The sequence below is a fragment of the Ambystoma mexicanum genome, chromosome 7q, assembly GCF_040938575.1.
Source record: "Ambystoma mexicanum isolate Mex_15411 chromosome 7q, UKY_AmexF1_1, whole genome shotgun sequence".
Lineage (NCBI taxonomy): Eukaryota > Metazoa > Chordata > Amphibia > Caudata > Ambystomatidae > Ambystoma > Ambystoma mexicanum.
This window is the reverse complement of record NC_090941.1, coordinates 1,094,789,005-1,094,816,533: the sequence shown is the minus strand read 5'-3', so window position 1 is coordinate 1,094,816,533 and position 27,529 is coordinate 1,094,789,005. Positions and strand designations below refer to the sequence as shown.

The following is a 27,529-nucleotide window of genomic DNA, read 5'->3' as shown; positions in this document are numbered from 1 at the left end:
TCCAAAAGTGGAGGGATAACTTTGAGGCCAGTGCCTTGGAAAATAATGTGTTGATTATCCATACAATGATTATAATAGAAAGGTAAAGAGAAGACACTTTGAATGTTATATCAACAGAAATCAGATTGAAGTGGTTGATAACTTATTATAGTTGGGTTACATTTTAGCCACTAAGAAGTGCTACATTTTATGAAGGAAAATATCGAGGCATTTATTTTTCAAATGAAATGATTCTAGAGGACATTTTGTTTTCACTCACTAGTGCCCGTGATTGAATTCTATAAAGCAAAAGTCGTGCCATTGATTATATATCGATTTGAGTCACTCCTGATAGACATAAGTAAATGGATAAATAGTTTTGAGAGGAGAATTTGGTATGCAATATTGAATTTACCCCCATCTCTCCCTTGAGGAGCTATTTGTCTTGAGCTGGGACTTAACTCTTGGTGGTACTTATGTAAATGGAACAAACCACACATTTATGTAAAAATGAAAGGTGAAGGAAGCCTTAATCTGTTTTCTAAACTAGGAGTGATATTTCGAGAGGATTCAGATATAGCTTTGAAAGATTGGAAGCATGTGTGTGAACCTTTTTATTTGAGGCTGCTATTGATTCAGAGTTATCAGCAATAAAGAAAACATTAAGAGAATGGGATCACATAGAACATTTTAATAGTTTGGGCAAGTTGAAGCTCTGTAAAGAGTTCTTACAATTCGCTGATGGCTCCTTCCTTGGATATGTCCCTCAACCCTATATGGTTAAGGCGCCTTCACCTGCCTCCAGGTCATGGCTGTTATGATTTAGACTAAATTGTTTCCGCACATTAGAGGTAGTGGGACCACAAATAGGTCTTGTATATGTTAATAGAACTTGTAGGTTGTGTAAATCGGAGGAGGTGGACATTTTTCAGCATTTACTATTGAATTTGGAGACCCTTTTACCTAAATGTGTATTATTATTATTTAGCTGTTTTATAGATGTAGCCATGGCCATATTCTCTGAGAATATGTGGAGACATATGATGTGCACAAACCACCTATCCTTATCCATTGCTCTTATAGCATTTTATTTAAATGATTATTGATTTACTAGGGGGCATTTTTCTCAAACAAAATTACATTTAGGATCAGGGGAGTGGATGGTGCAGAGGCTATGGTGTGCATACATTTGAAGAAATGTTTGTGTGGGATAACTCTTGTGTTTTGGTTAAATTGATGTTTTATATGTAAGTGAAACAATTTTATGCACAATTATAAAGTTGATGTTTAATGACTGTGTGAAAGATTTTAATGTAAACCCATTACACAATAAATAATAAAATAATAATATATTTGATATGTTTTCCCATCCCATAATGCCCTCTTGGTGATGTGTTCATGCTCCTGCTACAATCCACACTATTTTTCCTAATCTCTATTCCCACTTTTACAAATATGGAATACATTATTTTCCATCTGCATGCCACTGTCCATGCACTTCATCACAGTTACCCTGCAAATGCAGCTTCTCCTTTTATTCAGGGTTATCCTTTGACTGTACACTCTCTACAAATCATGTTGATGAACTGTATGAGTTTATATCTCTCTGCAAGCATGATTTGATATTCATGACTAAATCCTGGCTTTGAGTGTCATCTCGCTTCACCATTTGGGTCATATGAGCCTCTGATTATGCAATTATTGATGTGGATTGTTGCAATTTATTTTAAACATCCCACTTAGTTATTTCTTCTAATTCCCCTTCACTATCTGCTGATATCTCAGCAACCATGCTCTTAATAACCCTTTTTTCTGCTGTATGTGTCTTTTCTCCTTATTATCCTACTCTTTGGGTTGATTATTTGCGTATGCCATTTTCTATACCTCTACACCTTCCTGGAGTATGTCTTTCTCTTATCCAATCCAACCTAATCCCGGCATGTGCTTAAACATTTGCCTTCCATATCTGCATAAGCCTCCATAGAACTTACTTAATTTACCTCTTTGCTTATCTCACCTCATTTTAGCTTTTTTTCTTGGCCTGCTAAATATTCACTTCTGAGAGGGTTCAGTTTAGATCTTGTAGATTTGAAATAGGATGCTAGAGCTCCTCAGAGAGTTTGGTGCCATGCCATGATATCACTAGTAGAATTTTATATAACACTTTATTCTTCTCACTATATATTTGTCTAAACCTGCTTTTTATCTGCCCAAATTGAAACAGCTTCCATTCCTCAACGGGAGGATTTCTCAAATTTGAATGAATGTCATCTTACATCTGCCTTGGCCTCCAACTGGTCTGCACAGCCACAGCAGAGCATGTGAAGGACCAGCTTAATCCGAGTGAGAGCACACTGCGCTCTATCTTTGAGAACCCATCCAATCCACAGCAAATACATAAATGCTGCAATACTGCGCTGAGAATTGCCTACCATCCTCTGTGGAAGAGTAAGTGAGGATCTGAAGCCCTAGTACAATGTTTACGTTTTATTACTCCATTTGAATCTGCATTGGCACGGCCCTTGAAAATGTCCGCCACGTTCGACCTACACAACAGCCAGCTCCTCGCATAGAAGGCTGCCGCATCAGCTGATTGGTTTCCTATTTGCACCAACCATAGCGACTGTCAGGCGGAAGCCGGCCTCGATTCCGAAGGCCTGATTTACCAGGCCTGCCTGTGTCTGTCCGTGGCGGGCCGTATGAGCCGGCCACGCTGCCTCTAGCACACTGACACTGTGAGTACTCCCCTCATACCCCTTCACTGCATACCCATCTTAACAGGCTGAGCCTGTGTCCCGCTCCCCCTCTACTTCATCTATCCCTAATGCACCCTCCCCGACACATTTCAGATGTCACATTCTAAAATCCCGGCTTAAACAAGCACATGAGTTCTCCACTCAAGACTCAAAAGTCACCGCTCTAGTCTAGAGCATGTCCCAACGCTGAAATATCTCAAGGTCTACTGGTGTGCCCACGCCAATGCTGTGGCAATCCAAGCACTGTCGCTCAACATTATTTTAGAGGCGCGTCACTGCTCCCAACGACTTAACGTGCCCTGAGTTGGCCACTCCCATCTACATGCCATTTTGCCTCTGTGCCCCACTGATTTAGCGAGTTGCGCACAGCGCTGTGTGCCCTACATGAACTTGTATGCCATAACTGCTTTGATTGTATGTCTATAATTGCATCTGATTGTCTGCCCATGATGGCATTTTGATTGTGTGCCCTTAACTGCATTTTATGCCCCCACTTGATTGTGTGCCCATAACAGCATTTTGACTGTGTGTCCTTAACTGCATCTGATTGTGTGCCCATAACAGCATTTTGATTGTGTGCCCTTAACTGCATTTCATGCGCCTTTTGATTGTGTGCCCATAACTGCATTTCTATTGTGTGCCCTTAACTGCATTCATGCCTCACTTAATTGCATGCCCATAACTGCATCTCATGCCCTATTTGATTGTGCGCCCATAACTGCATTTGTGCCCCATTTGATTGTGCGCCCATAACTGCATTTGTGCCCCATTTGACTGGGTACCGGCATTGTTTGTCTTCGCCAGCATCCTGTACTGCACACTCGTAATTCCAGCCGCCTAACCAAAGCATCCAAGCATGGGACTTATACCCGATAGTACTCACTGAGCCCCCTGCTTCAGTCTCTCCAATGTATGCCCCTATGGACTCAATAGCTCCACTTGCCCAACAGTTTGCTCACCTTATCGCCCTCTCCGGATATCTCCTGCTCATGCTAATGCTCTCCTCCTCCTTCCTGAATCTCATCCAATCAATCATGGTAACCATGGATCCAGCCCCCCCTTCCATCACCTCACCTCACCTCATCTCATCTCATCTCAACTCTCATCCAAAAAAGGCAGGTCCGCCCAATGGAGCACATACTCCACACTCAGTCCCGAGCACCACTTAGCATCTAGATTGACCAGGCTTAGTTCTTGCACTGCAATATCCCTCCTGCTTGCCTTCTGAACCCCAAAACCAGAAGGAACCTCAAGCTAGGCTCTCGTACCCACCTTGTCTATGCTACCAAACACTCCTTCAATATCAAAGACACCCACTCCTCACAAAAACCAGCACCACCGACACCCGTCCTATGGCCTCCTGCACACACCCCTAAAACTCCTCAACCAAAGGTAGCTCAACTCAACAAGCCCCCCCGAGGACCTCTCTCACTCTACCCACCAACATTCCTCCTTCGACACCAAGCATCAAAAAGAACAGTCCTGCACCTGCTCTTAAATGTGCCCTCATAAACGCACGCTCCCTCGCCGCCATGCGCTAGAAATTAATGACCTTATCACTACTCAGAACCCAAACCTACTCACCATCACAGAGACATGGCTCCATGAGGCATCCGGTCCAGCCATTGCCCTAGCCCTCTGGGTCGGATACTCCATCCTCTGCCGAGACAGACTGACATCTAAAGAAGGAGGCACAGCCCTCATCACTAAGGACGCACTGTCTATCAGACTCTGCAACGAACCATGGGAAGGTAACACAGACCTACTCTCAGCCAAACTTTCACTATCTCCTAACTGTACCATTAATATCCACCTATTGTACCACCCCCCTGGCTAAGTACCAGAATTCCAAAGATAACTCTTCCACGTACTTGGCAACAACCTTGGCAACAACCTCAAAGGCTCCTCCAAATCCATCCTACTCGGCGACCTTAATCTAGGCTTAAATGATCCGACGGACAAGGCAGCATCTGCCTTAGGCAAGGAACTAAAAGAGCTAGGATTCTTACAAGAAAATTACCAGCCTTACCCACTGCAAAGGCTGCACCCTTGACTGAGCGGCAGACCACAACTGCTCAACCTCCCTCATCTCTAATTCTGCCTACCCATGGCCAGACCACAACAAAGCTCTCACCTACGCCCCCCAGCACAGGTCAGAAGCTCAAATAAACTTACTAAGGACAGCCTTCTTCCCTTATTGGAAGTTGCTGAACTTAAGCCCCCATCCCTAAGACCCTAACACTCTTGCAGACATCTACACGAACACCCTCACCCGAACACCCTCACCAGAGCTATCAACACTACAGCCTCAATTGAATCCAAAAAAGAAAAAAAGTCCATGCACACCAACTCCTGGTTCACGGATGAACCACTTGCCCTACGTACTTGCAAACGTAACGTCCTACATTACTGACAATCTAAGCCCAGCGTTTCCACCAAGGAAGAATTTTAAAAACTTTCCTTGCAATACAAAGAAGCCATTTACAAAGCTTAGTCCAATTCCCTCAACCTTAGAATTTCCAAGGCCAACTCACAATCCCAGGAAATGTTCTCAATCTTTAAAGACCTCATCACCCCAGCTGCCAGCCCCAACGAAATCATTAAGGATCAAGCATGGTGTGCCAGCATACAGGCTGCTATGCTTAACAATTTAATTACTTCAAGAAGAAAATACAAGCTCAATTCAAAGCCCTACCCAAGACTGACCACCCCCCATGCCTAGCTCCCCATCCCAAAGCCCCTCTCTTCTCATTTTGTGAAATCCCAGAATATGAAGTCCTTGTACTCTTCCAACAACTCAGACCATCGACAGGCAAAGCAGACATCTGTCCCCCTAACATCATCAAAGAATGTGCCGACTCCCTGGCTCCTCTCATTACAGCATTCATTAATGCCTCTTTCAAAACATGTACCGTCCCATCTAGCCTCAAAGAAGCATGGATCGGCCCTCTTCTAAAAAAAAGTCCCTAGATCCCTCCTCACACAACAACTACCGCCCCATCGCCACTGTCCCTTTCCTCCTCAAAATCCTTGACAAAGCAACCCACAATCAAATCCAACACTCTCTAGAAACTAACACCATCCTCAGTAAAAGGCAATCAGGGTTCTATAAAGGCCATGGCACAGAAACCGCACTCCTGGACCTTAAAAAGCAAATAACCACTATCATGGAAAAAGGCAAACCAGCACTCCTACTCCTGTACCTCTCAGCCGCCTTTGACCCTGTGGATCACAATACTCTCACCTCCCACCTCACCCATGCTGCTCATTTCACCAACAAAGCCTCCTCATGGATCACATCATTCTTGGAAAGCAGAGCCATGAAGGTCTTCTCAGACCAGGCAAATGCAGCTCCTTCCACCATTAAATGCAGAGTTCCTCAAGGTTCCTGCACAGCCCCCACCTTATACAATCTGTTCACAAAACCGCTCTTTGACAGATTGGACTCCCTCGGCACAGCTTTTACCAACTATGCCGATGATACTCAGATCCTCCGTTCGCTCGCAGGCATTTATGACCAGGATGCCGCAGCTCTCCTCCAAATCTACGCTAGCATCCAGGCATGGATGGCATACAATGGGCTGTGTCTCAACGGCAATAAAACTGAGATTATCATCCTGGGCCCTAAAGAAACACTAGCCAAACCAACAATACCGCAATTTCACTAGTGATAACTTCATCATCCCAGTTTCTCCAGCAGTCAAAACACTAGGGGTCTTTCTAGGCACCACTTTGTCTATGACTCGCCAGGTAAGTGCCATCGCCTCTTCATCCGGTACAACGTCCTTTCATTGCCTGCTTTTACATCGCCAGGCTTTTAAATGTGCACATTACATCGAATGTGCTCATTGAATTTTTTAGGGGGGGTGGGAAAGGGCAAATAAGGGTTTGGGCGGGTGGGCAATAGTAAAAAATAAGTGTCGGTGAGGAGTTAGGGGCCCCCCAAAAAAAAACAAAAAAAACGATGAGCACATTTGATGGAAGCCGCACGTTTAAAAGCCTGGCGATGTAAAAGCAGGCGATGAAATCACATGGAACCCTTCATCCGCCCACACCACCAAGCTCATAGACGCAGTCAAACCGTTCATTCCAGACCAAAATTGCATAACTATTGCGAGAGCTACCATTGGAGCCAAATTAGACTACTGCAACACTCTCCTAGCTGGAACATCTGCCAAAAACCTGAATAGACTCCAAATAGTCCAAAATAATGCGCTCAGAGCAGCCCTCAAGATACCCAAAAGAGACCACATCACGCAGGCCAGATGAGATGCCCACTGGCTTCCCATAAGGGAGAGAATCACCTTCAAGACTCTCACTCTAACACACACATGTTTAAGCCTCTCTGCCCCTCCATACCTATCAGAGACAGTATCTAGAGACACCTCCTCTCTGCCACACCAATAAACTGTGCATCCCTCCTATCAGAAGAGCCAAAGCAGGTGGAATCGGCTTCCCACACTTAGCAACCAAACTGTGGAACAACTTACCCAACACACTCAGTGCTGAGACTAACCTCACAGTATTTCAGAAAAAGCTCAAAACAACTCTCTTTAACTAACACAGTTTACCCTGACCATCCCTTCACCACTCCCCCTCCACCTGTTTACATCTAAGTATGTACAGTGCCTTCTCCTCTGTATTTCATGTCTTTACTATGTCTGTAACAGCGCCATGATACCCTTGGGCTGCTGCACGCTTTATATATATCTTAATAAATAAATAAAAAAGGAAACTCATCATCTGAGTTTTTCAATTCTGTTTTTCAACGCAGACACAATTAGGCCTTCAATAGCTTATTCTGTTTCTGATGCTTCTGGCATTCCTCTATTCTGATTCACACCTCCACTGTATTCCTGATGAAACACTTACACATTAATGTCCTTGTCTGTAAAATGGCTGTCTACCAGTCTTTATACATTTAAATCTGGCTCCCCTTGTGAGCCCTCTCCTGTTTATTACATGCAGATCTGCTACCTGCCTACCTGGGATGATTTACTAACCATCCTACATGCATCTCATACTTCTGTATGACTCCTTTTTTAAGAAAAATGTGCAATTGTTAATCACTTCCTCAAAAAACCTTCTTGAGGGCATCTTGTCCCTGCAAATTATTGACCTCTCTCACTGCTTCCAACTTCTGTAAAATGTCTGGTAGCAATTGTTTTGTATGGCGAAGTTCCCTTCTTCTGACAAAAAAGGTACTCCAAGAGCCAATAAGATGCAATGCATAGGATACAAGAAAAATAAAAAATGTATTGCAAACTTCTTAAGCAGGGAAATATCTACAGACATTCAGCATGTAATGCTGTGAATACAAGCTTGTATTAAGTTTTACAGACAGCAAATAAGCAACACTTTTGAGCTCTGCGATCTCTTGATTGGTTGGCAGAAGTAATGATATAAATGGTTCTACTCATTATACATTTTCATTTGCCTTTTCTAAACATGTGGTACAATCAGATGTACAGGAGTCCATCTCTAGTTAAGTTATTTTGTTTGACAGAAGTTAGGATTGGTTGAAAAATATTTGACACATGTAACTAATTAAATTGCAATTTCGATTGCTTGCCTCAGTAGGCATAAGAGTGGGGTGGTATGAATACAATTGTTACAACCAATTATCTGCGTGTGGGGTAATCCATGTGACACAACATATAACTTTTAAGTTTGACATTATGATCCACGTTATATTTTGTAACTCTCCTTGGTGGAAACTTTACTTGCACACTGTTTTTCCTATTCCCACAAGTCATCTTTGTCCTGTCCATGAACATACATGCAGGGCCTAGCTATTCATACACATATGAACGTGCTAGTGCAGTGCACATTAAACCCAAAATCGCTTTATTTTCTCAATGCATTCAAACAGAGTGTCCTCAATCTTAATGACTGCATTGCCGTTAGGCTACTGGTTAATTAGTTTTGTGTGGTGTGACATCACAGGTTGTCTTTTATTAATACAGCACTCATCTGGAGGTATTTGTGTTTCCCACTATCTCTTGAAAGCCTGTGCTGCAGCTAATGGTTTATGCATACCAATTTGTTAGAAAATGAGCTCTTGCAGATGCTTATTTAGTCCAAAGATGGAAGTGTGGTACTGTGCTCATTCTATCCCTATGAACATTTCTGGCCATTCTCTTTTTCTTCCAGAACACAGTCTTCAGATTTGTAGCCTGAGAACAGAATTTGTTATAGTTCCTCTAACATTTGGCTGCGTGACTTGAGAAGTTTGAGATATCTCAGCTAATCAGCGCACCATGTCCTGTCCTCACCTCCGGGGTGACTATCTTTTTAAAGTTGCATTTATCATTCACTGCTGGAAGCTAAACACAGGTCGCAAAGGGCTATATTTGTGCTGCCAATTGTCTAGTGTTTAATTCTGGAATGAATTGTCTAGTGTTTTGCTCTGAGAGGAGGATTGTGTGCTTGAAGAGAAACAGACTCAACTCTGTCCTGTGTGTGTTGCATTTAGCTAAAGTGAAATAATGAATGCTCTTCCTATAGACTTTTCTAACTAAAATGATTGATGCTAATCGAGCTAAAAGACACATGACTATATTTTATATGCAATACATAATGTACTTATAATGTGTTTGTGTTTCCATAACAGCCTGCCTGCTATTTCATGCTCAGAGTTGAGGAGCATTTCTCTCTGAGAAAGGCTGATTATATTTGGAGATCTCATGTAATATGCTTAGCTAATGTAAACTGGTGGCACTCGTGGTCCTGTATTATTCTGAAACCCTCTTCTATATTTCTTAAGCTTGTGCAAACTACGGCTTGCTGATGGTTTGGAAATTGCCAGAAATTAGGGCTGCTACTGGCCATACAGAGACCTGCCACTTTGCTGCATCTCAGAAGAAACAACAATTGTGTGCAACGAAATGAGACTTGCGAATACATGTGTAAGATCTTATGTGTAAAGACCAGGTCTCTAGGGGTGTTGAGAAACAATATTAATAAATACTGTAATCTATTGGGTCTATCTATTCAGAATTGAATGGTGAACAGCCGCACACACGTCTGTAGGTGGTGGACATACAGTGGTTTTGATCAAATGCACCCAATGGATTACAGATAGTGTCCTGACTGAGAGCATGTGTCCAGAGTGGGGAACACCAACATTAATTGATTCTTTAACTGTATTTGCATGGTAAGAAGCAAATACTCATTTGACTCCTATGACACCAAGAAAGTACCAATCCATATTGTGGTGCTGTGTGCAGAGGAAAGCAGGAGGGGGAGGTCAGGAACAGACTTTATCATGAGCTTCATGCATTGCTGCCCTGAATCCATGTGAATGTATGCAGGAACTTACTTGCAATTTCAGAGTGCACTTTCTGCAGCATGGACTATATGCCCATCCAATCACTTAACACATCAACATGTTCTATTAGTGCAAACAATCCCCTGAGTATCACCCACACCACCTTTGCTGCCTTTGCCACTCATTTTATCAGGAGAAATGTTTCATTACTTGCGCATTAGGGTGGTCCTTTACGAATCGTACCTTTATTTTCAGCATTAAGAATGCATGCCACATATACTCACTTGGCCATAGGAGCAGCCTTGGTGTCCCACATGAATATGGAAGATCTGCAAAGCAGAGCTGAAACCCCACACATTTCACTGCAGCATGCATCCCAACTCAAGGGAGAAGCTTCCCTGTGACACTCGACCAGCAACTCAGATTAGGTAGAAGTCAGAAAGGACGGGTAGAGGAGTCACTCAAAGTGTGGAGACTAAACCTGAGACAATGGGAACGTCTTTGGTGTATGGTGATGCTGCCAACATTGCTAACCACATCCCTCTCGATACACCAGGCAATGCTTTGGCCTAGGGAGGTCAGAGCACTGTCCATGTTGACAGCATCGCTGTTGGGTTGTGAGGCAAGGTAAGTGATCCTGACATTATGAGCTAATGAGGCAATGCCAGGGCAAGAGATGGCAGAACAATATTGTGCCCATTGAAAAATCATGTTAGAAATGCACCAAAAAGACACACTGACAACCAAACCTTTGGCCATGTGACACTTCTTGCCTGCACAGAGGCAACCTCTGTTTGTGTTGGTAGATGTGTGGCACTTAAGGAATGCAAATATGACACCACTGAGTACTTGTATCTATGTTGATAGCCATATATGGGTACATATGTGCCATTCCTGTCCCTTGGGTAGTCAGGAGGAACATCCTCCATCTGTAACAGGGGAGTAAAGCGCTCAATGCCTTGCAGTTGTGACTCAAATGGATTGAGGATTCATTTTGTCCATATCAGAGATATCTACACCCAGAACTGGCACTCCCGCACTTCAGTTACCTTCACCCACATCAGGCATTGGAACTGATGGTCCAGGTCCCTTTCACTTTACAGGGCCAGACGATAAACTATCATGTTAGTGGAAGGGATACATGTCAATGCTTACCATAGCACCCCACAATGGTACCTAGTAACATGAGGGTATGCGCCAGTGTTGAGCATGTGGTGTCTACATAGTGTAAGGTGTTTCTCCCTATGTTATCTAAAAAGGTGGTGAACAGCAACCTGTAGGAGTCCTGAGCATGGGATATTTACACCTTACCACACACATGTGCGAATTGACAACCCAGGGGACGATGAGTGGTCTCCTCTATGATGACCTTGTCTGCCCTCAGCATAGACAGAAAGCTCTGTGGGAGTGAAGGCCTTCTTCCGTGAACCAGTTAGCCCTGGTTTCTAGCTCTGATTAGTGTACACCATGGTTAAAATAAACATTCACAAACCATTATCATTTGACCAGCTTGACAGCCGTGTTTTTATAAGACAGAAATGTGTGCAGTGATAACCTGGGTATAAAATCATTACATAACCTCAATGGACATACATTAGAAATTCAATTCACATTTGGTACACAAATAGGGAGTCACATAGGTTGGGCCACCTGGGGTAAATGAATTCACCTCTGGTAAATAAATAACTAATCATTAGAAATTGGGTCACTAGTAAACCAGCCAGATCACATTTGGTACATAAATAAATGCCTCACATAGGCTGGGTCACCTGGGAGCAAATGAATTCACCTCTGATAAATTAATAATTACATGCTAACAGTTAGAGCACTGGTAAACCAGTCACTTCACCTTTGGTGCATACATTTCATTTGCTCTGGTCTACCCTCGTTCTCTGTGAACATTTGCACCCCAATCTCTCCCTTTAAGGTGGGAAAAGTAGACTCTACACCGCAACGGTTGGACCACCAGAATCGCAGACATGTGTCAGCCTCTGAAGAGACACTGTGGGGGACTTAGGGGTTGGGTCTGTGACTACCCCCCCACTTTTTCCCAACTTGTGGGTTTCTCTATTTTAATATCTTCTTGTTCTATTTGTTTTGCTGAAGAGATCGAGAAGGGCAATAACCAAATGATGAATAAATGGGCTCAGGATCAAAATTTGAAACTGGAGGAAATCGCTTGCACCAAAGAAGAATTAAAGCACAATCCTGTTAGGATTAAATCCAAACTACAGTGTACAGATTGGATCCTGACCATTGAAAAAGCAACTGGTAACAAATTATTAGCCCATCTTCCAATGAACATCAACAAATTGAAAGAACCAATGGCATATTGCAAATGATATCCCAACAAAGCCTTAATGAGAACTTTCTTAAAAGCCTGTCTCAACGTTCTCCCGACGCTGGAAATTCTGGCGATCAGGACAGGATCCACGTCAAAAGCCTGTAGACTTTGCAAAAACGCTGAAGAAATAGAATCCATCAGACACCTGCTAATGCTCTGTCCTGCTCTGCACCAAGAAAGGATGGCCTTTTTCACCTCCCTGACATAACTCGTTTGCAAGCAATGAAGACATCTGGTGGAATCGCTTAATTACTAGGGACAAGACAAGATGGCATACGGCGTCAGCTAAACTGTTGAACTTAGCATTTCAAAAAATTACTCTGACCACTGCCATTTGACTCAGCATCCCTTTATTGGTGGAAGCTTAGTCCTTCTTCCCCTGGTGATGCTTTTCACTCTTCTTCTTCTCTTGAGCTCTTGTAAAAATCTTGTTTGATTATACACAAGTAATTAAAAAAAAAAATTAAAAAAAAATATCTTCTTGTTCTATTTTAAACTCCTTTTTGTTTATCTTACTAACATAACTCATAGGTCTCTTTTCCTTCACTACTTGACAGGAATGTCACACTTTACCAAGTAAGTCTGTGCAAAGTGGGCAAAGAGTATTCTGCCACATGGTTGTAAATATACATTTCTCCCCTTCACTTTTAACAGCAATTACGCACTTTACCAAGTACGTCTTTGCAAAGCGGGCGAAGAGTATTCTGTGACACAGTTGTAAATATACATTTCTCCACCTCACTTTTAACAGCAATTACACACTTTACCAAGTACATCTATGCAAAGCGGGCGAACAGTATTCTGCCACACAGTTGTAAATATACATTTCTCCACGTCACTTTTTTGACAGGAATTTCACACTGTACCAAGTAAGTCTGTACAAAGCAGGCGAAGAGTATTCTGCCACGCAGTTGTAAATATACGTTTATCCCCATCTCTTTTGACAGGAATTACACACTTTACCAAGTACGTCTGTGCAGCGTAGGTGAAAAGAATTCTCACACACAGTTGTAAATATAAGTTTCTCCCCTTCACTTTTGACAGGAATTTCCATGAATTTCACACTTTACCAAGTACTTCTGTGCAGTGCAGGCAAAAAGTGTTCTGGCACACATTTGTAAATATACGTTTCTCCCCTTCACTTTTGACCAGACTGTCAAAATTTACCAACTACGTCCGTGCAACGCAGGTGAAAAGTATTCTGGCACACTGTTGTAAATATAAGTTTATCTCCCTCGCTGTTTCCCTCCTACCTGAAAGCCATCTTAGCGGGAGAACGCCCAGGCTTTGTCTTAGCAAAGCAGCGCCGGCAGCACGGAATACACTGCCTGAGCTTACTCTCCCGAATCAGAACAGACACACAATCTCAACCCAGGGGATGTCCCTCAGCGCACAGAGAGCCCTGCTGCTCTCTCTGGATCTCTGTGAGCTACTCTCTCTTCTGCGCCACACCGAGGCACCATTTATCAACATCCGCCCTGCCCACCAGGTGCAGATCTGTGGGTCCCTTCCGACAGGGCTAGAGGGTGAAACACTTAAGACATATGCTTGCTCCCCCTCTTGCTGGACCATACCAAGTGCCCTGTGACTTCTCGCCTGCAACACGCTATGGAAAGCAGGAGAGTATCTTTTTAAACAAAACACAAACCCAGTGCCCATTTACACAACAAACCCACATGAAATGCAGGTTTAGATTAGGAAAGGAAAATGGGCGTGCTTTCAGTTTTGCTGGAGGCCCTTGCTGGGCTGGTGTCTCTCTATTCTTTTGACATTGGGTGTTTCATGCAAGTGTTTTCTGCAAGTTGTATTCTGACCACCTTTGTGGCAACAACCAGAGGCAAATAGTGTTGACTAGTGCAACAGAAGTAAGCAGCTGCATTGAGTCCTTCTGTACCTGCTTGTGATGTTTGCTGAGAGTTGAACATGATGATGTCTGATGTCAGCTGCACATTAGTTGGTGGCTGAATAATTTAGCTGATTTTTTACTGAGATGGACGGGGGCGTTGGGGATTATTCCTTGAGTAGTTGAACTCTTTGCTGCAGAAGTGTTTATTGTATAAGCATCAGGTGAGTGGATTGCCAATGCCTTGACAGTCCAGTTGTGCATGTCCCTTAACATTTTTATGGACGGAATCAGCCATGGTCAAGGTCACTGTTTAACCATTTCTTGAGTTAATCCAAGATGTGGACTAATGGCTTGACATGTCAATGCCTAGTTATGCATTTATTTCCTCTTGTATTAAAGGATTTATATGGTTAATATATTGTTAATTTCTTTTGTGTTGTGTTCATTGAGTGAGTTCTACATATGTCTCTGGCTGGTGGGTTGTGTCTGTGAGTGTGTTAGTGTGGTGTACCTGCTTTGGGCATGATCAGAGTTTGGTGCCTGGGATTGTAGGTATGTGGTGCTACATGTTCATTCACTCACTGTTTGTGAGTTTGGTTATGGTGATGAGGTGATAGATGCTGAACTCTGAGCCTCATGCACGTGTATGTGTATGGTTTGGACTTGTTTAGTGATACAGTAGTTGCACACATGACAACTATCTTTTCCTCAATTGGGCCCTACATTTTTTTCTTAATAATTTAGCATTGTGTTCTTGTTTCTGGCCGCCTCTGTTGCTTTTGCAGGTTGAAGCATTCAGCTAAACGAAATTACTGAAAGAAAAGCAAAGGATACCAGAGGGAGCCTGTGGTGCGCCTCTTTTTTGGGAATAGTAGAGTTTAGGTTTTGTAGAAAGTAGGATATTGCGCACTAATCTTTTAAGTTCTCAGCACTCAGATGTGGTTGTTGACAGAATTTGTAACAGGGATTGTTTTCTGGGCATGATGCGCTGCCTGAAACTAAATTTCAATTTGACAAAACGGGGTACAATTGAGTTTCCATGAGCACAGCACACACACCCGCACACACACTGGGCAAGCACAGGGTTTGGTATATTGTAGCGGTAGATGTAGACAAGTGGAGTGATTATGTCTGGTGCAGAAGTAGCTTCTACTGCTGGATCACCATAGTAGTGAGCATTCACTCAATGTATTATGACAGAAAGTGTTGACCCAATAAATGTTCACTTGGTGCAAGCCAATGAACCGTCATCTAAAGTAAACATCTACTTGTCTGCATATTGCACAAAGTAAGATCGGTTGAATTATTTGCTCTGTTTGCATTCACAGGGAAACGTGGAAAGAGAAAGAAGAAATGCTGAGAAGAAAGATGACACAGATTCTAAAGTGTGAAGCCAAAGAAGGTTGTCTAATTCTGCCAAGTCTTCCCACTCAAGTTGACTGCATTCTCGTAATACATTTCTTGGAATTCCTTTCCCCACGATTAGATGTTTTCTGCAAGACTCTGAAAGATATGTCATCTCAGTTAAAAATAGGGCGCCACATTCTCCTGAATGTAGTCCTTGGGTGCACCTTCATAATGGTTGGCACATTCAAGTTCCCCCTTTTATGCCTAGACGAGGAATGTGTGAGCCAAGCTTTGAGTGATGCAGGCTTTGGGATTAAAGAATCACAGAATAATCTGAGAGCTAATAACACCCTATTTTCTGTTGTTGATTTTTCTAGTGTTCTGTGCGTTGTTGCCTATAAAGAAAGAAATGTGTAATATATTCATACTTCGGCAATATGAAAGAAAAGTGGATATATCTGCATGTTCATTCATGGGTGTTCGCTGGTCATCTAGCATCCTTGTACTGCATTTTGTGTTTGGTACTCTGCCTTGCTACAGTGGGTTGTTGGAATGCAAATATTTGGCTCTGCACTTTTGAAAAGACAATCTCTATCTTTGCAAAGTGTTTACTTTTTGTCTGAAGTGTAATGTCTTCTTTTAGACAAAACTAAGTACATACTAAAATTATAATTATATGTTTTTCAATGTGACCAGCCAGGAAATGCCTTAATGCCTGGATATCATGATTCTGTATCTCATTGCTTTTACATTGTATTGATTAGCGCTTGCAATAACCAGTAACATTGTCAGACTCTCCACTTAAAGCAAGAACAGGAAGCAATAAACATGTTTGTTTTCGTCCATGTCAATTGTCTGGACTCTATTTTATTTCAAACCAGTTTATTCTTATTTAATGGTATAGTATCAACCATCTTCTCACCTTTCAACAAATGTGTTACGATGTACTGAATTCACATCTATAACAGCGGGATGTTATCTTCACATGTTAGTACTGCAATACCTTCTCCTTCATTAGTACTGTCTGATTCCATTGTACTCATTTTGCTGTTTGGCCAGGATCCTGGTAATGCATCAGTGCACGGCATCCTAGAATCAGTGGATCTCCTCTCTGCCAGGTTCATATCTCTGAAGAAAAGTATTTCATATTCACCTTTACCCACATTGCAATACTCATATCTTTCTTTTCTACATAGCTCTGGAAATAATATCCTCCAATTTTGAAAATTTGAAAACAAATAATTAGGGTTGACTCCACTTAACTGTTGTTCTATTTCGAACAATTTTCGTCAACTTTCTTTGGAAGAAGCCCCTTAAACAAAATGTTTTACACATTTAACAAGAGTATGGGAGCTCCTCTACTGAGAATGAACATGGTTCTAATAACCTGTGCTATGTCATTTCTTCCACTCACGAGGGTATGGAACCATGTTCTAGCTGCATGCACCCTTTAGAGGGGAGAAATATTCATTTGCAGATCAGTCTGGTCCCACCCACAAGGGCAATCCAGCACCAAAATGGTAGGCAATTCTCCTCTGAGCATCAGCAACTCCAAACATGTTGAGCTAATGTATTGGTATTTAAATGCAGAAACGTGCACTTAAAGATGAGATTAAGCAGCCCCCTAAAATGTATATACATCTGTCTTGGATCAGGCTTAGGCAACATACACAATCCCGTGGTTTATTGACAGCAAGTCACGTAGGAGTTGGGAGCATGGCCCTGACATTCAGCAAATCAGATAATGGAAGCAGAGAGTTGAGTCCTCACCAGCCATTATGCAAGGCCAGCGACAATGAGAATATCATGGATCCATTATCAAGAGCCATTACTTAGAGCACCAATGTGCTCATTACGATTTTACATTTTCTCACAGAGAGAAGGAAGCATTCAGTATTTAATTGCCATGTAAACTGTGTTTGTGCAGAGACAAAATAAGCATTTTACATTTTTTATGTGGTTGTCCCATAAACTAAATTAGTGCAGAGCCACAGAAATAGACCTGCATTCTGTTCATGATCTTGTAAACTAAAGTAGTGCAGAAGCACAGAAAATAAGCTGAATTTATTTGATTACACAGTACACACAATGCTTGGTATGAATGTGTGTATTCTTCTTTTTCAAATCATGCTGCTGTTTATGTATTTTTTATTTTTATGCTGTTGCTTTTGTGACTGAAGTGTAATAAAGAAAATTGATCGATTTTTTTAACATTCTGACTGGCGAAGAACACTTGCAATACAGTTTTTAATAAATAACTTGAAAATATACACCAACTTAATATCCCTGCAATCTTTCAGAAAGACTGGTTTGCTCTCAGTAGGTATGCAACTGTAAATATATTCAATAACAGGCTGATTTAGAAAACCACTTCCCATTCACAGAATGAAGAGCTGGGAGCATTGCATGCGGGAATGGATGCAGACAATCCCAATTACATCAATGATTCATGAAAATACATGTTCTATTTATTGACGGCTAGATTACCAACATTGCACATTAAATCCCTGATGGACTTTTTTCTCTGAGTAAAGCTCTCAGATAAGTCAGAGAGACAGGATGAATACATAGCTAAACCCTCTTTACATAATAATGAATTCTGTAACTTTTGCTCAAAATTAATTTCCTTTCTTTTTGTGGCAAGAGGCAGAGATTCAGCAGAGGTTAGACTACACATCCTGTAAAGTTGGTTAAAGACCTTGTCGTTTCACCTTCTGGACATTCACACCTGTTGTGGTATGTCAGAAGGAGGAGTCGGACAAACCATAAGCTTTTATTTAAACAATAAGGAAAGAACGTAACTCTTCCTGTCACAAGAGGGTTTGCCCTACCTAACTGAATAATAACTCGGGTGCTCATCGTCAATGTGGTTGCCAAACTGAAGAGTCCGTCCTCTGTCCAACTCTATCCTACTCTGACCCTAGCACTAATCAAAGATGTTTAAACAAACAAAAATAATACTAGGAGAATGGTTCCCTTCTCCTTCTAAAAGTGAGTCAGCCTCAGGGCTGCTTCTAATAGTCCTGTTCAACAGTTCTGAAGAAACAAAGATGAAGCCTGGAGAATAACTCTCTCCTCCTGCTCCAACTGGGTCAGGCTTAGGGATGCCTTCTGATAATCTTATGCACATGCTTCTGATTCAACAAAGGATGAAGCCAGGAGAATGACTCTCTCCTCCTGCTCCAACTGGGTCAGGCTTAGGGATGCCTTCTGATAATCTTATGCACATGCTTCTGATTCAACAAAGGATGAAGCCAGGAGAATGACCCTCTCCTCCTGCTCCAACTGGGTCAGGCTTAGGGATGGTTTCTGATAATCTTATGCAAATGCTTCTGATTCAACAAAGGATGAAGCCTGGAGAATGACTCTCTCCTCCTGCTCCAACTGGGTCAGGCTTAGGGATGCCTTCTGATAATCTTATACACATGCTTCTGATTCAACAAAGGATGAAGCCAGGAGAATGACTCCCTCCTCCTGCTCCAACTGGGTCAGGCTTAGGGATGCTTTCTGATAATCTTATGCAAATGCTTCTGATTCAACAAAAGATGAAGCCAGGAGAATGACTCTCTCCTCCTGCCCCAACTGGGTCAGCAATAAGGGCAGTCCTTGAATAGTTTCTTGTAGCAATCCTTTTAGGCCCTTGTTGTTCCATCCAGAGGCTTTGTTTAGCTTGAATAAATGTCCAACAGTTCTTCCTTTCTTGCACTATATATATTCCAGGACTTCCTTTGTCTTTTTCTTGGTTAATGAAACAAGGGAGATCACTCCACTTGTGGTATCTTTAACACTAGTGATGTGGTGGGAGAGATTACTCATAACGCTCTCTTTGCTCTTGATACCCATTACACTGTTTCTGTGATAAGGGAGATTATTCCTGATGCACTCTTCACTCGTCCCCAAGACCGTACAGGGTCCACTGTAGCTCCTGTTACACTCTGTTTCCGGGGGCCACATTGCGGGTACATCCCGGGGGGTGTTGTGTTGACTTGTTCCATTTGAGTGTTCGCTGTGACTCTCTCTTCGCTCCTGCTGCACTGCTTTGGCCCTGCAGGGTCCCCGACCTGTTGGTATCAGTGTTATTGAAGGACTACACAGTCCATCTCCCTGAGGTCAAACCACATTCAGCCTTTCTTCAGCTTCTGTTCAGGTCATGCTTCCCTCTGGAGGATTTTTCCTTCTTTCCACGGTGTCCTCACTACAGAGTACTTGCTCCTTCTGCTGACTTCCTCGTTCCCAGGTTTGAACTTCCCGGGCTTGACAGGCTTCACGCCGGCTTCCTCTTTCATGGAGTCCTTCCTTGTTTTTTATGTCCTGAGCTGGGACCTCGCCAGCAGAGTGCTAACGTCTTTCTTTTGTGTCCATGGAGTGTTCTTCAAGAGTCCTCAGGGCCATCTCTTCCCAAAACTGTCTAGAGCTGGAAAAGGAGTAGTTTGTATAACTCCTTCAATCTTCCTCTTCTCAGTACTTTTGGGAGATAACCTATGATCATTTAGTATGTTCCTTTCATCCTTCTTCATCTTAGTGGTGTCAAGTCTTAAGTCAGGTAATGAGGGAACATTACAGTAACAAACAGTAGTGCTTTGTGTTGGTTCTCTAGGGGGCTTAGGGATTTCATGGTCTCAAGGGTAAGATGGTTAGGGAGTTCATTACAGAACAGGAGTCCTTATCCCCATGAGGGGAGTTTTGTGACGTGCTGCTTTCTGCCACGCTTAGGGGGAATATTGCAAAACAGGCTCACCTCCTAGCCTCTGGGTAGAAGTGATGAGATCCTGTGAATCATCACATACCCTTCCTCTAGTTAGATTGCCTCCCACAAATATATATATTCCCTTGTACCCTCCCGTTTCTGTGTTCCAACAGAAAAGCAATATGTTTGGAGATCTAAAAACCAACACATGATGCCAGGACGAGTGTCTTTCCTTAAAGTTGGTCAAGTCAAGGTTGAGTGATCAGTCACTATTCAGAATTTGTGACCAGAAAGGTTATACTTTAAGTAGGTTATGGCTCATTTGAAGGCTAAGGCCTCTACACTCGTTAGCAGCATTGATATTCTCTCAAGGAAAGAGCTCCCTACTAATATATGGAATGGGATGATCCACTCCTTCATACTCTTGGGAAAGAACAGCGCCAAGACCTACTTTGGACGCATCTGTCTGGAGGATAAACTCCTGGTTGAAATTAGAGAGCTGGAGGACAGGTTTACTTCACAATATATGGTTAAACATATTAAAGCTATCCTGAGCTTGTTTACCCCACCAAAGTGTCTGGGGTTCTGCATTTTTAAATGTATCAGTTAAACATGATGTTATAGTAGAGTATCTGGGTATAAATCTGCGGTAATACCCTGTGAGCCCCAGAAACACTCAGAGTTCCCTTTTTGTTTTAGTGGGAGACGTTTTCTGGATAACTTTTAATTTTTCCAACTGGGATTGCACCAAACCATTCCCTACAAAACCCCTAACGTATTTAACAGTTGTCTGTGCCTGATGGCATTTCTTGGGGTTGACAGTCAGTCCAGCCAGTCCAGCATTCCGTAGGGCTCTTACAATCTCATACAAGTAGAAAAGATGTTCTTCCCAGGCACCACAAAAGTGAGGAAAAAGTTGCAATACCTTATACATCAACCTCTGAAAGGTGGCGAGAGCCCCATGCAGTCAGTAGGGAAGGATTTTAAATTGAAACAGCCCAGTAAAGAAAGCCACCTTTTACTTTTCAGAGGGGTAAAAAAAAAACTGCCAAAAGCCCTTTGTTAGATCAATCATGGAGATGTATTTAGCTATTCGTAGTTTGTCAATTAAATCATCAATCCTAGGCATAGGATAATTGTAAAACTTGTAAATTGAGTTTAGCTTACGAGTTTAGCTTACGATCAATACACAGTCTACACAACCAATCTGGTTTAGCAACTAGGACTATTGGTGTGGACCAAGGACTTTCCGATGGCTCAATGATAACTGCCCCCAACTTGTTATACACTTCCCGCAGAATAGCCTCCTTTCCTACCTCAGGGATGCAATAGGGTTTTAGGTTAGTACCTGAATAAAAGGGTGAGTACATTAGTTTTAGTCTGCTCTACCCATGTGATAAAGTTCTACAAGTTTCTTTTGAGAGCTTCCCAGTTGCTGCACCGCTACATAGGGATTGGTATCCACCAACCATCTATCAGTTTAAGTTTGGGATTCCTGTGTTAGCCTGTGTGCATTAGGATAGTTTGTTTTATATGAATTGTTAAATATTTGAGGCTGGCTGCAATCTCATTAGATTTCTTATTTTTATTCTATAGTTACATAAAAACATTTGTCTCAACATCAGTAATGTAATGCTGTACAGTGGTGCCAATACTTGTATTGTGACGCTGTACAGTGGTGCCAACAATCTCCACCTGGAGGCACGTACTAGTGTTTCACCCTTTCTCTGACTTTTTCAAGGCATAGATGATACAAATCAATCAACAGACAAATATTGTAATATTTTCCTAGCATTTTTTATTCATTTTGTAGTCATATAGCAGGCATATTAATCATCTTATTTAACAGTTTTATAATGCTGAGTGGACGAGTTTCCAGTGTTGCTGGGGGAGGGGAGGTGGGATAGAAAGGATAAGAGTAAACCCGGGTTAGAGTTCAATTTGGTGACTACACAAATATTGTACCTTGACTTAATGTCCATATTGGAGTTAGCTGTGGTTTGCTAAAGATTACCTTTTTTGATTGAATAAGTAAGCATGTGTCAATTTGATTTTGTGATGTGTTGCATAAGCAGTAATGCTTGCTTCTCTGTTCAGTATTTAGTGGGATTCCTTATCACCCAGAATGTGGATATGTGCCATTTGTAGGGTCCTTGTTCGGTTGTTCCTAAATCCTGTTTGTTAAAAGGTAGATTGATTTCCATTTGGAAGTGCTAAGTCCCAATGTGTCTTGCACTGGTTTTTTTTAATGAGATTCCATGGCCTCAGGAGTTATTACTAACCCGTATTAGGTCGTTTGATCTGATAGTTCAAGCTCCTTTTTAGCTGCCCTACCGCTGCAAACTATATTTCCCTGATTTTTTTTGTAGTTTGCGCAGGTACTTAATTACACATCAGGCGTGAAAGCGCCAGCGCATAGTGGGCGGTTTGTTCCAGTTCATTCAAAGTCACAGGGAGCAGGCCACCACCTTATCACCATTTACCGGTAATTCCAAGTGACACATAATGGGCATTGAGGACATCTTAGTTTCAATTCAGAGTGCCAGAGAAAAATCAGAGGCAAATAGTCTGATGTTTTGAGCCCAATAGAGCTGGAGGGGAGTTTCTCCCAGGAGGAACGTATTGTGTAGTCCCACACCCGAGGCGGAATCTAATCTTTGCCTCCATAAATTAGGTGCAGAGGAAAAAGATTTAGAGAATAATGCTCAGATTGACGCCCAGATGTCCACAGTGGGAGTCCCTATGTCGAGTACTGTGATCAACCATGGCATTGTTAATCTCAAATCCCCTCCTCCTGCTTAGAAGACAATGGACTAAGACCACAAGATGGGGGGTCCATTTGTTAGCAACTCAAATGTGAAAATTAGTTTTTAGTCTGCTAGAAGTTTCTAGTCCATTACTTCAACCGTCGGAGCATGCCAATACACACCAATGTAATGCAAGTCTGAATCATGTAGGGAATGATTCCCAGGTCCTAAATATAACACAGACCTCGCAAGAGGATAAACTTGTGGGGATCTTTTCCTGTTGTAAGCTGAAATGTATGATGCTTAATACAAGATCACTACTGAAAAACGCAATGGAAGTAGCCACACATATTGAGGAGTGCAAGCTTGATATGTACGCCCTCACAGGGACAAGGGGTAAGGAGGCTACCGGACCCTCATTAGCAGTGGCCATACTAGAGGGCTAGTTTATGATTAGACGGGACAGAGCAGAGAACAGAGGGGAAGGAGTGGCTTTGATCATTAGATCGAACCTCAAAGCTTGGAAATGTGAAACAGAGGACATTCCAGGAGTGGAGTTTTTGTTGGTAAAAGTGGGTATAGGTGCCGAAACAATCCTCAATATACCTCTTTTGTATGGAGCTCCATCAAGAGCACCTACCTTCTCATCACAACTTTGTAACTATCTTCTAACCCTCCTTAAACCCAAGACGAAGTTGGTTCTTCTTGGAGATTTTAATCTCTGGTTAGGCAGACACTTCGGCAGAGTCTTTCGTGACCACTTTGAATGCCATAGGTTTCTCTCAGGCCATAAAATAACTGACACAGGTAAAGGGACACACCCTGGATTGGGCTGTGACAAACAATCTTAGTCTAAGTGATGTGGCAGTTATACCTTGCCCATGATCGGACCACTCCTGTATTTATTTCAGAGCTCTGTAAAGTACTTTTTGGAAATATGGGTTGGGCCTAAAGCCCTCCACCCGGTAAGAAGCTCCAATAAACTGACATTAGAGGACCTTCGCACTTGGGCCTTGCGTCTGAATATAGACATCTCCAACACAGTAGGTTTGAATGAGATGTCAGATAATTTATTATGGATGGTGGCCAAAGAGCCCTACTGATGATATTGGATCTTTCGGCGGCATTTGACCTGGTGGATCATGCCATCTTGTAAGCAGTTCACCCATTTTTCAAAGCAAGCTGCTGAATGGGTAAATTCTTTCTTGTCTGGAAGACAGACAAGAGTAGCAAGTGAGACTGCAGAAGCCAAATCCATGCCCTTGCTGTTCAGAGCCCCACAAGGAGCGTGTATATCCCCTTGTTTTTATAACATCTTCATGATCCCTTTCTTTTATATGCTAGAACAAGAGGGGATCTCCTTTGTAAACTAGGCGGATGACGCACAATGTGTCATCCCAATCACAGGCTCACACAAGGAAGATGAACTAAACATCAATATGGTTTATCAAGCCTTTCAAACATGGATGGTTAAGAACGGAATGGCCTTGAATAGCTCAAAAACGGACCTCCTGCTGGTCGGGCGGATTCAAGATTGGCCAAACTTGATTCATCATACAAAGATTTTACTATTGATAATTGCACAATTGAGGTTATGATGAAAGTTAAGACCCTGGGCATCTATTGGGACCAAAATTTGACCATGAAGGCCCAGGTTCAGTCTGGTCTCTTCTTCGGCATAATTAATTAAATTGCTTAGGCATCTTCGTCCACTCCTTTCTGAGAAGAATGCAGAGATCTCAGCTGGAGCCATCATTGGCTCTAAATTAGATTATGGTTGCTGACTGTTTGTGGGCATTGCAAAAAGTGATCTCCACCGGCTCCAAGTTATTCAGAATGGAGCGGTGGGAGCAGTGAAAGTACTTGGACACAGAGATCAAATCTCAGATGCTAGAAGAAGCCTTCATTGGTTGCCAGCACAGGCAAGAGTATGTTTCAGATTGATTATTTTTACCCACAAATGCCTTAAGGGTCAAATGACTTTATATTTAATGGAAGCAATCAAGAAGAAACAACACACTAGAAGACTTGGATCTAATAATACAAATGTTTTAAATATCCCTCGGTGCAAGCTAGCTAAAACCAGAAATGGAGAATTCAATGTTGCAGCCCCGGCAGCCTGGAATGCCCTACCGCCAGACATTAGAACGATTGAATCTACTGAAGTTTTCAAGAAAAAATTGAAGACGCTTTTATTCTACTAATCTACATTGCCTACGAACATACCCTATTCGGTGCTAGTGCTTTATTCCCTTAGACTACATAGTTTATGTTTTCTGTGGCATACCCCGGTTGCGCAATACAAATTCATAAACATGAACATAGTCACATTATTTATAGCTTTAGTTTACGAGTCCCCAGGTCGTGATTAACGGAGCACGTTGTGAGCTAGTTACAAGCGGATTCAAATTGGTTTAGTTATCCAGCCGTGAGCTAAGCTGTGCCTATTCAAGCCGACTTGATTTGTGTGTGATCAGTGCACTATGTTTAAGGATTCCATTTTTGATGAGTCTTAGGCTTTTCACTCCTCGTATTACCAGTTTGTTTTGCAGTTTGTGATCTAACGTAGTTTCAGGGCTGGTCTTTACGTGTACAGTTAGAGGTGATAAGAGTGGAACGTGTCCCTATTCTAGCCGAGTTACTGTTCATTGAATTTGTTATTGAACTTGGTCACCATTAACATTAGTGTGACGTGTGCTTGTCACACGTCCACTCGGTTGGCCGAGTGGACGTCTCCATATATTGACTTAGTTAGTACTATGTTCTATGGTTTTAAAGAAACTATTTACAGCGGTGCTTGCTAGTCCATTGGTTACAATGTCATTCTCGATCTTACCTGTTTATATGGAGCGCCGTTGCTACGGTCATCCCGTCTCGTTTCGTTAAACGCCTGACAAGGTTTCCGTCTTCCTATAACTTGTCTTTAACTAAACCCTGCGGTGGATGAGGTCATCTTAATGCACTGCTAGTTTTGGGTCATGGTCATGTGATTGGGTCAAGACACGATTGGTTGTCACTTATTGTTTAATGAACTACAAATATTTTGTTCTTATCACAATAGATATATTTGTATGCACAAATCGTATTTGGAGCATGAATCAAATAAATTGGTGTATATATATCTTATATTAAATGTTTTATTATCAGGTACTCCTTGGTAGCATCATATTGTGGTGGTTATTGTAATAGGTTCACTAGGCTACAGAGACTTTAGTAGGACTAAGTACAAGTACATTTAAATGATTGGATGGATGATAAGTGGTGGATTATATATATTGGTTGCAAGTAGTTGCACTATTAATCAACTTTGTTGTTTTGTGGTCGTTCAAAGGTCTTGAGGTGAAATCTTGTCACGCCACTTTTAGTATCTTCCTAGAATGTTTATGATAAAGTCCAGATATGGTTTACATATTCAATTAGTTTTTAGGCACAGTTCATATATATTGTCCAAATTAAATTGCTTATTTATGCATTGTATAATGGTCGCTAAATTGATCACTATATATTACCTTAATGGTACGAATGGTACTATACATTACCTTATTGGTACGGTTCTGTCATTCATCAATTGTACTTAGGTTGGTTGATTCTAGATTCCGACCAATAAGGTAGTTTCTAGGTTAGTTAAAACCAGCACTTCTGTCTGCACTTACCTTGCACTTGTCGCAGTTGGCCGTATTTGTATTTCTCTATTTATTCTTGTATCCCGTGTACTGCACTGTCCCCTTCCCTTTCCCCCTCACTCTTTTCCCTTTCCCCCTTCCTATGCGCTTGCGCGATCTGAATGACACTGGGCCTAGTAAGATTGTTGTCTGTCTTCCCTCTGTTCCCCCTCCCATGCCTTGTCGCACCTTGAAACACTTGTGTATAGGCACATTATAAATGCAATATCATATCATATCATATCATATCATGTCTGGTATGGCAGCCGTAGTGTCTCTGCCGTACATCCCTGGAGAGGGGTATTTAGCATGTGTTGGTTCAATATTGTAGTCGTGATCTCATTGTGGCAGATCTGTGTTGTAATCTTGTAGTTGGCCATAAAGGTTCTATAGTGCTGTGACAGTGCCCTCTGTGTGCTGGGGGATAGCTGCTATACTGCGTCCATTCATCATGTATAGATTACTGTAGTTCTAAAAAAAAGAGGCAATGCCAGTTCTAAAAAATAAGAGTCAATGTCTTTCGGTGTCAGTGTTAGATTACCGTAGTTCAGCGATGCATGTCTGTGGCTGTGTTCAGGCCTTCATCAATTGATTTTAGCTCACATATCAGTCTGCATTCATATTGTCGTAAGCATTTCTCACTGTCCTTAAGATGTTCCTTAATCCAATGCTCAGATAGTGCTGAGGAGTTGCCTGGGATTGAGATGCCTTGCAGGTGTTCTCTGATTCTTATTCTGAGTTCACTTATGGTACTTCCCACACATGTTTTATTGCGCACACATATTATGATATATATCACATATGTGGTTCTACAGTTGATGAATTCCCTTATTTTGACAGATTTACCAATAGCCGTCTTGCAACTCTGGCTGTTATTAAGGGAATGTTTAC

At 42.1% G+C, this 27,529-nt stretch overlaps 1 protein-coding gene across 1 annotated transcript in view; it reads left to right on the top strand.

Annotated features, from left to right (window-relative positions):
• LOC138528200 (indolethylamine N-methyltransferase-like) overlaps positions 1-16,374 on the top strand; it is a 31,988-nt gene extending 15,614 nt beyond the window's left edge. Inside the window, exon 2 of the mRNA XM_069639653.1 lies at positions 15,524-16,374. Within this exon, the coding sequence (XP_069495754.1) occupies positions 15,524-15,959 (436 nt within the window). The 3' untranslated portion in view covers positions 15,960-16,374. The remainder of the gene's footprint in view (positions 1-15,523) is intronic.
• Positions 16,375-27,529: the final 11,155 nt, after the last annotated feature.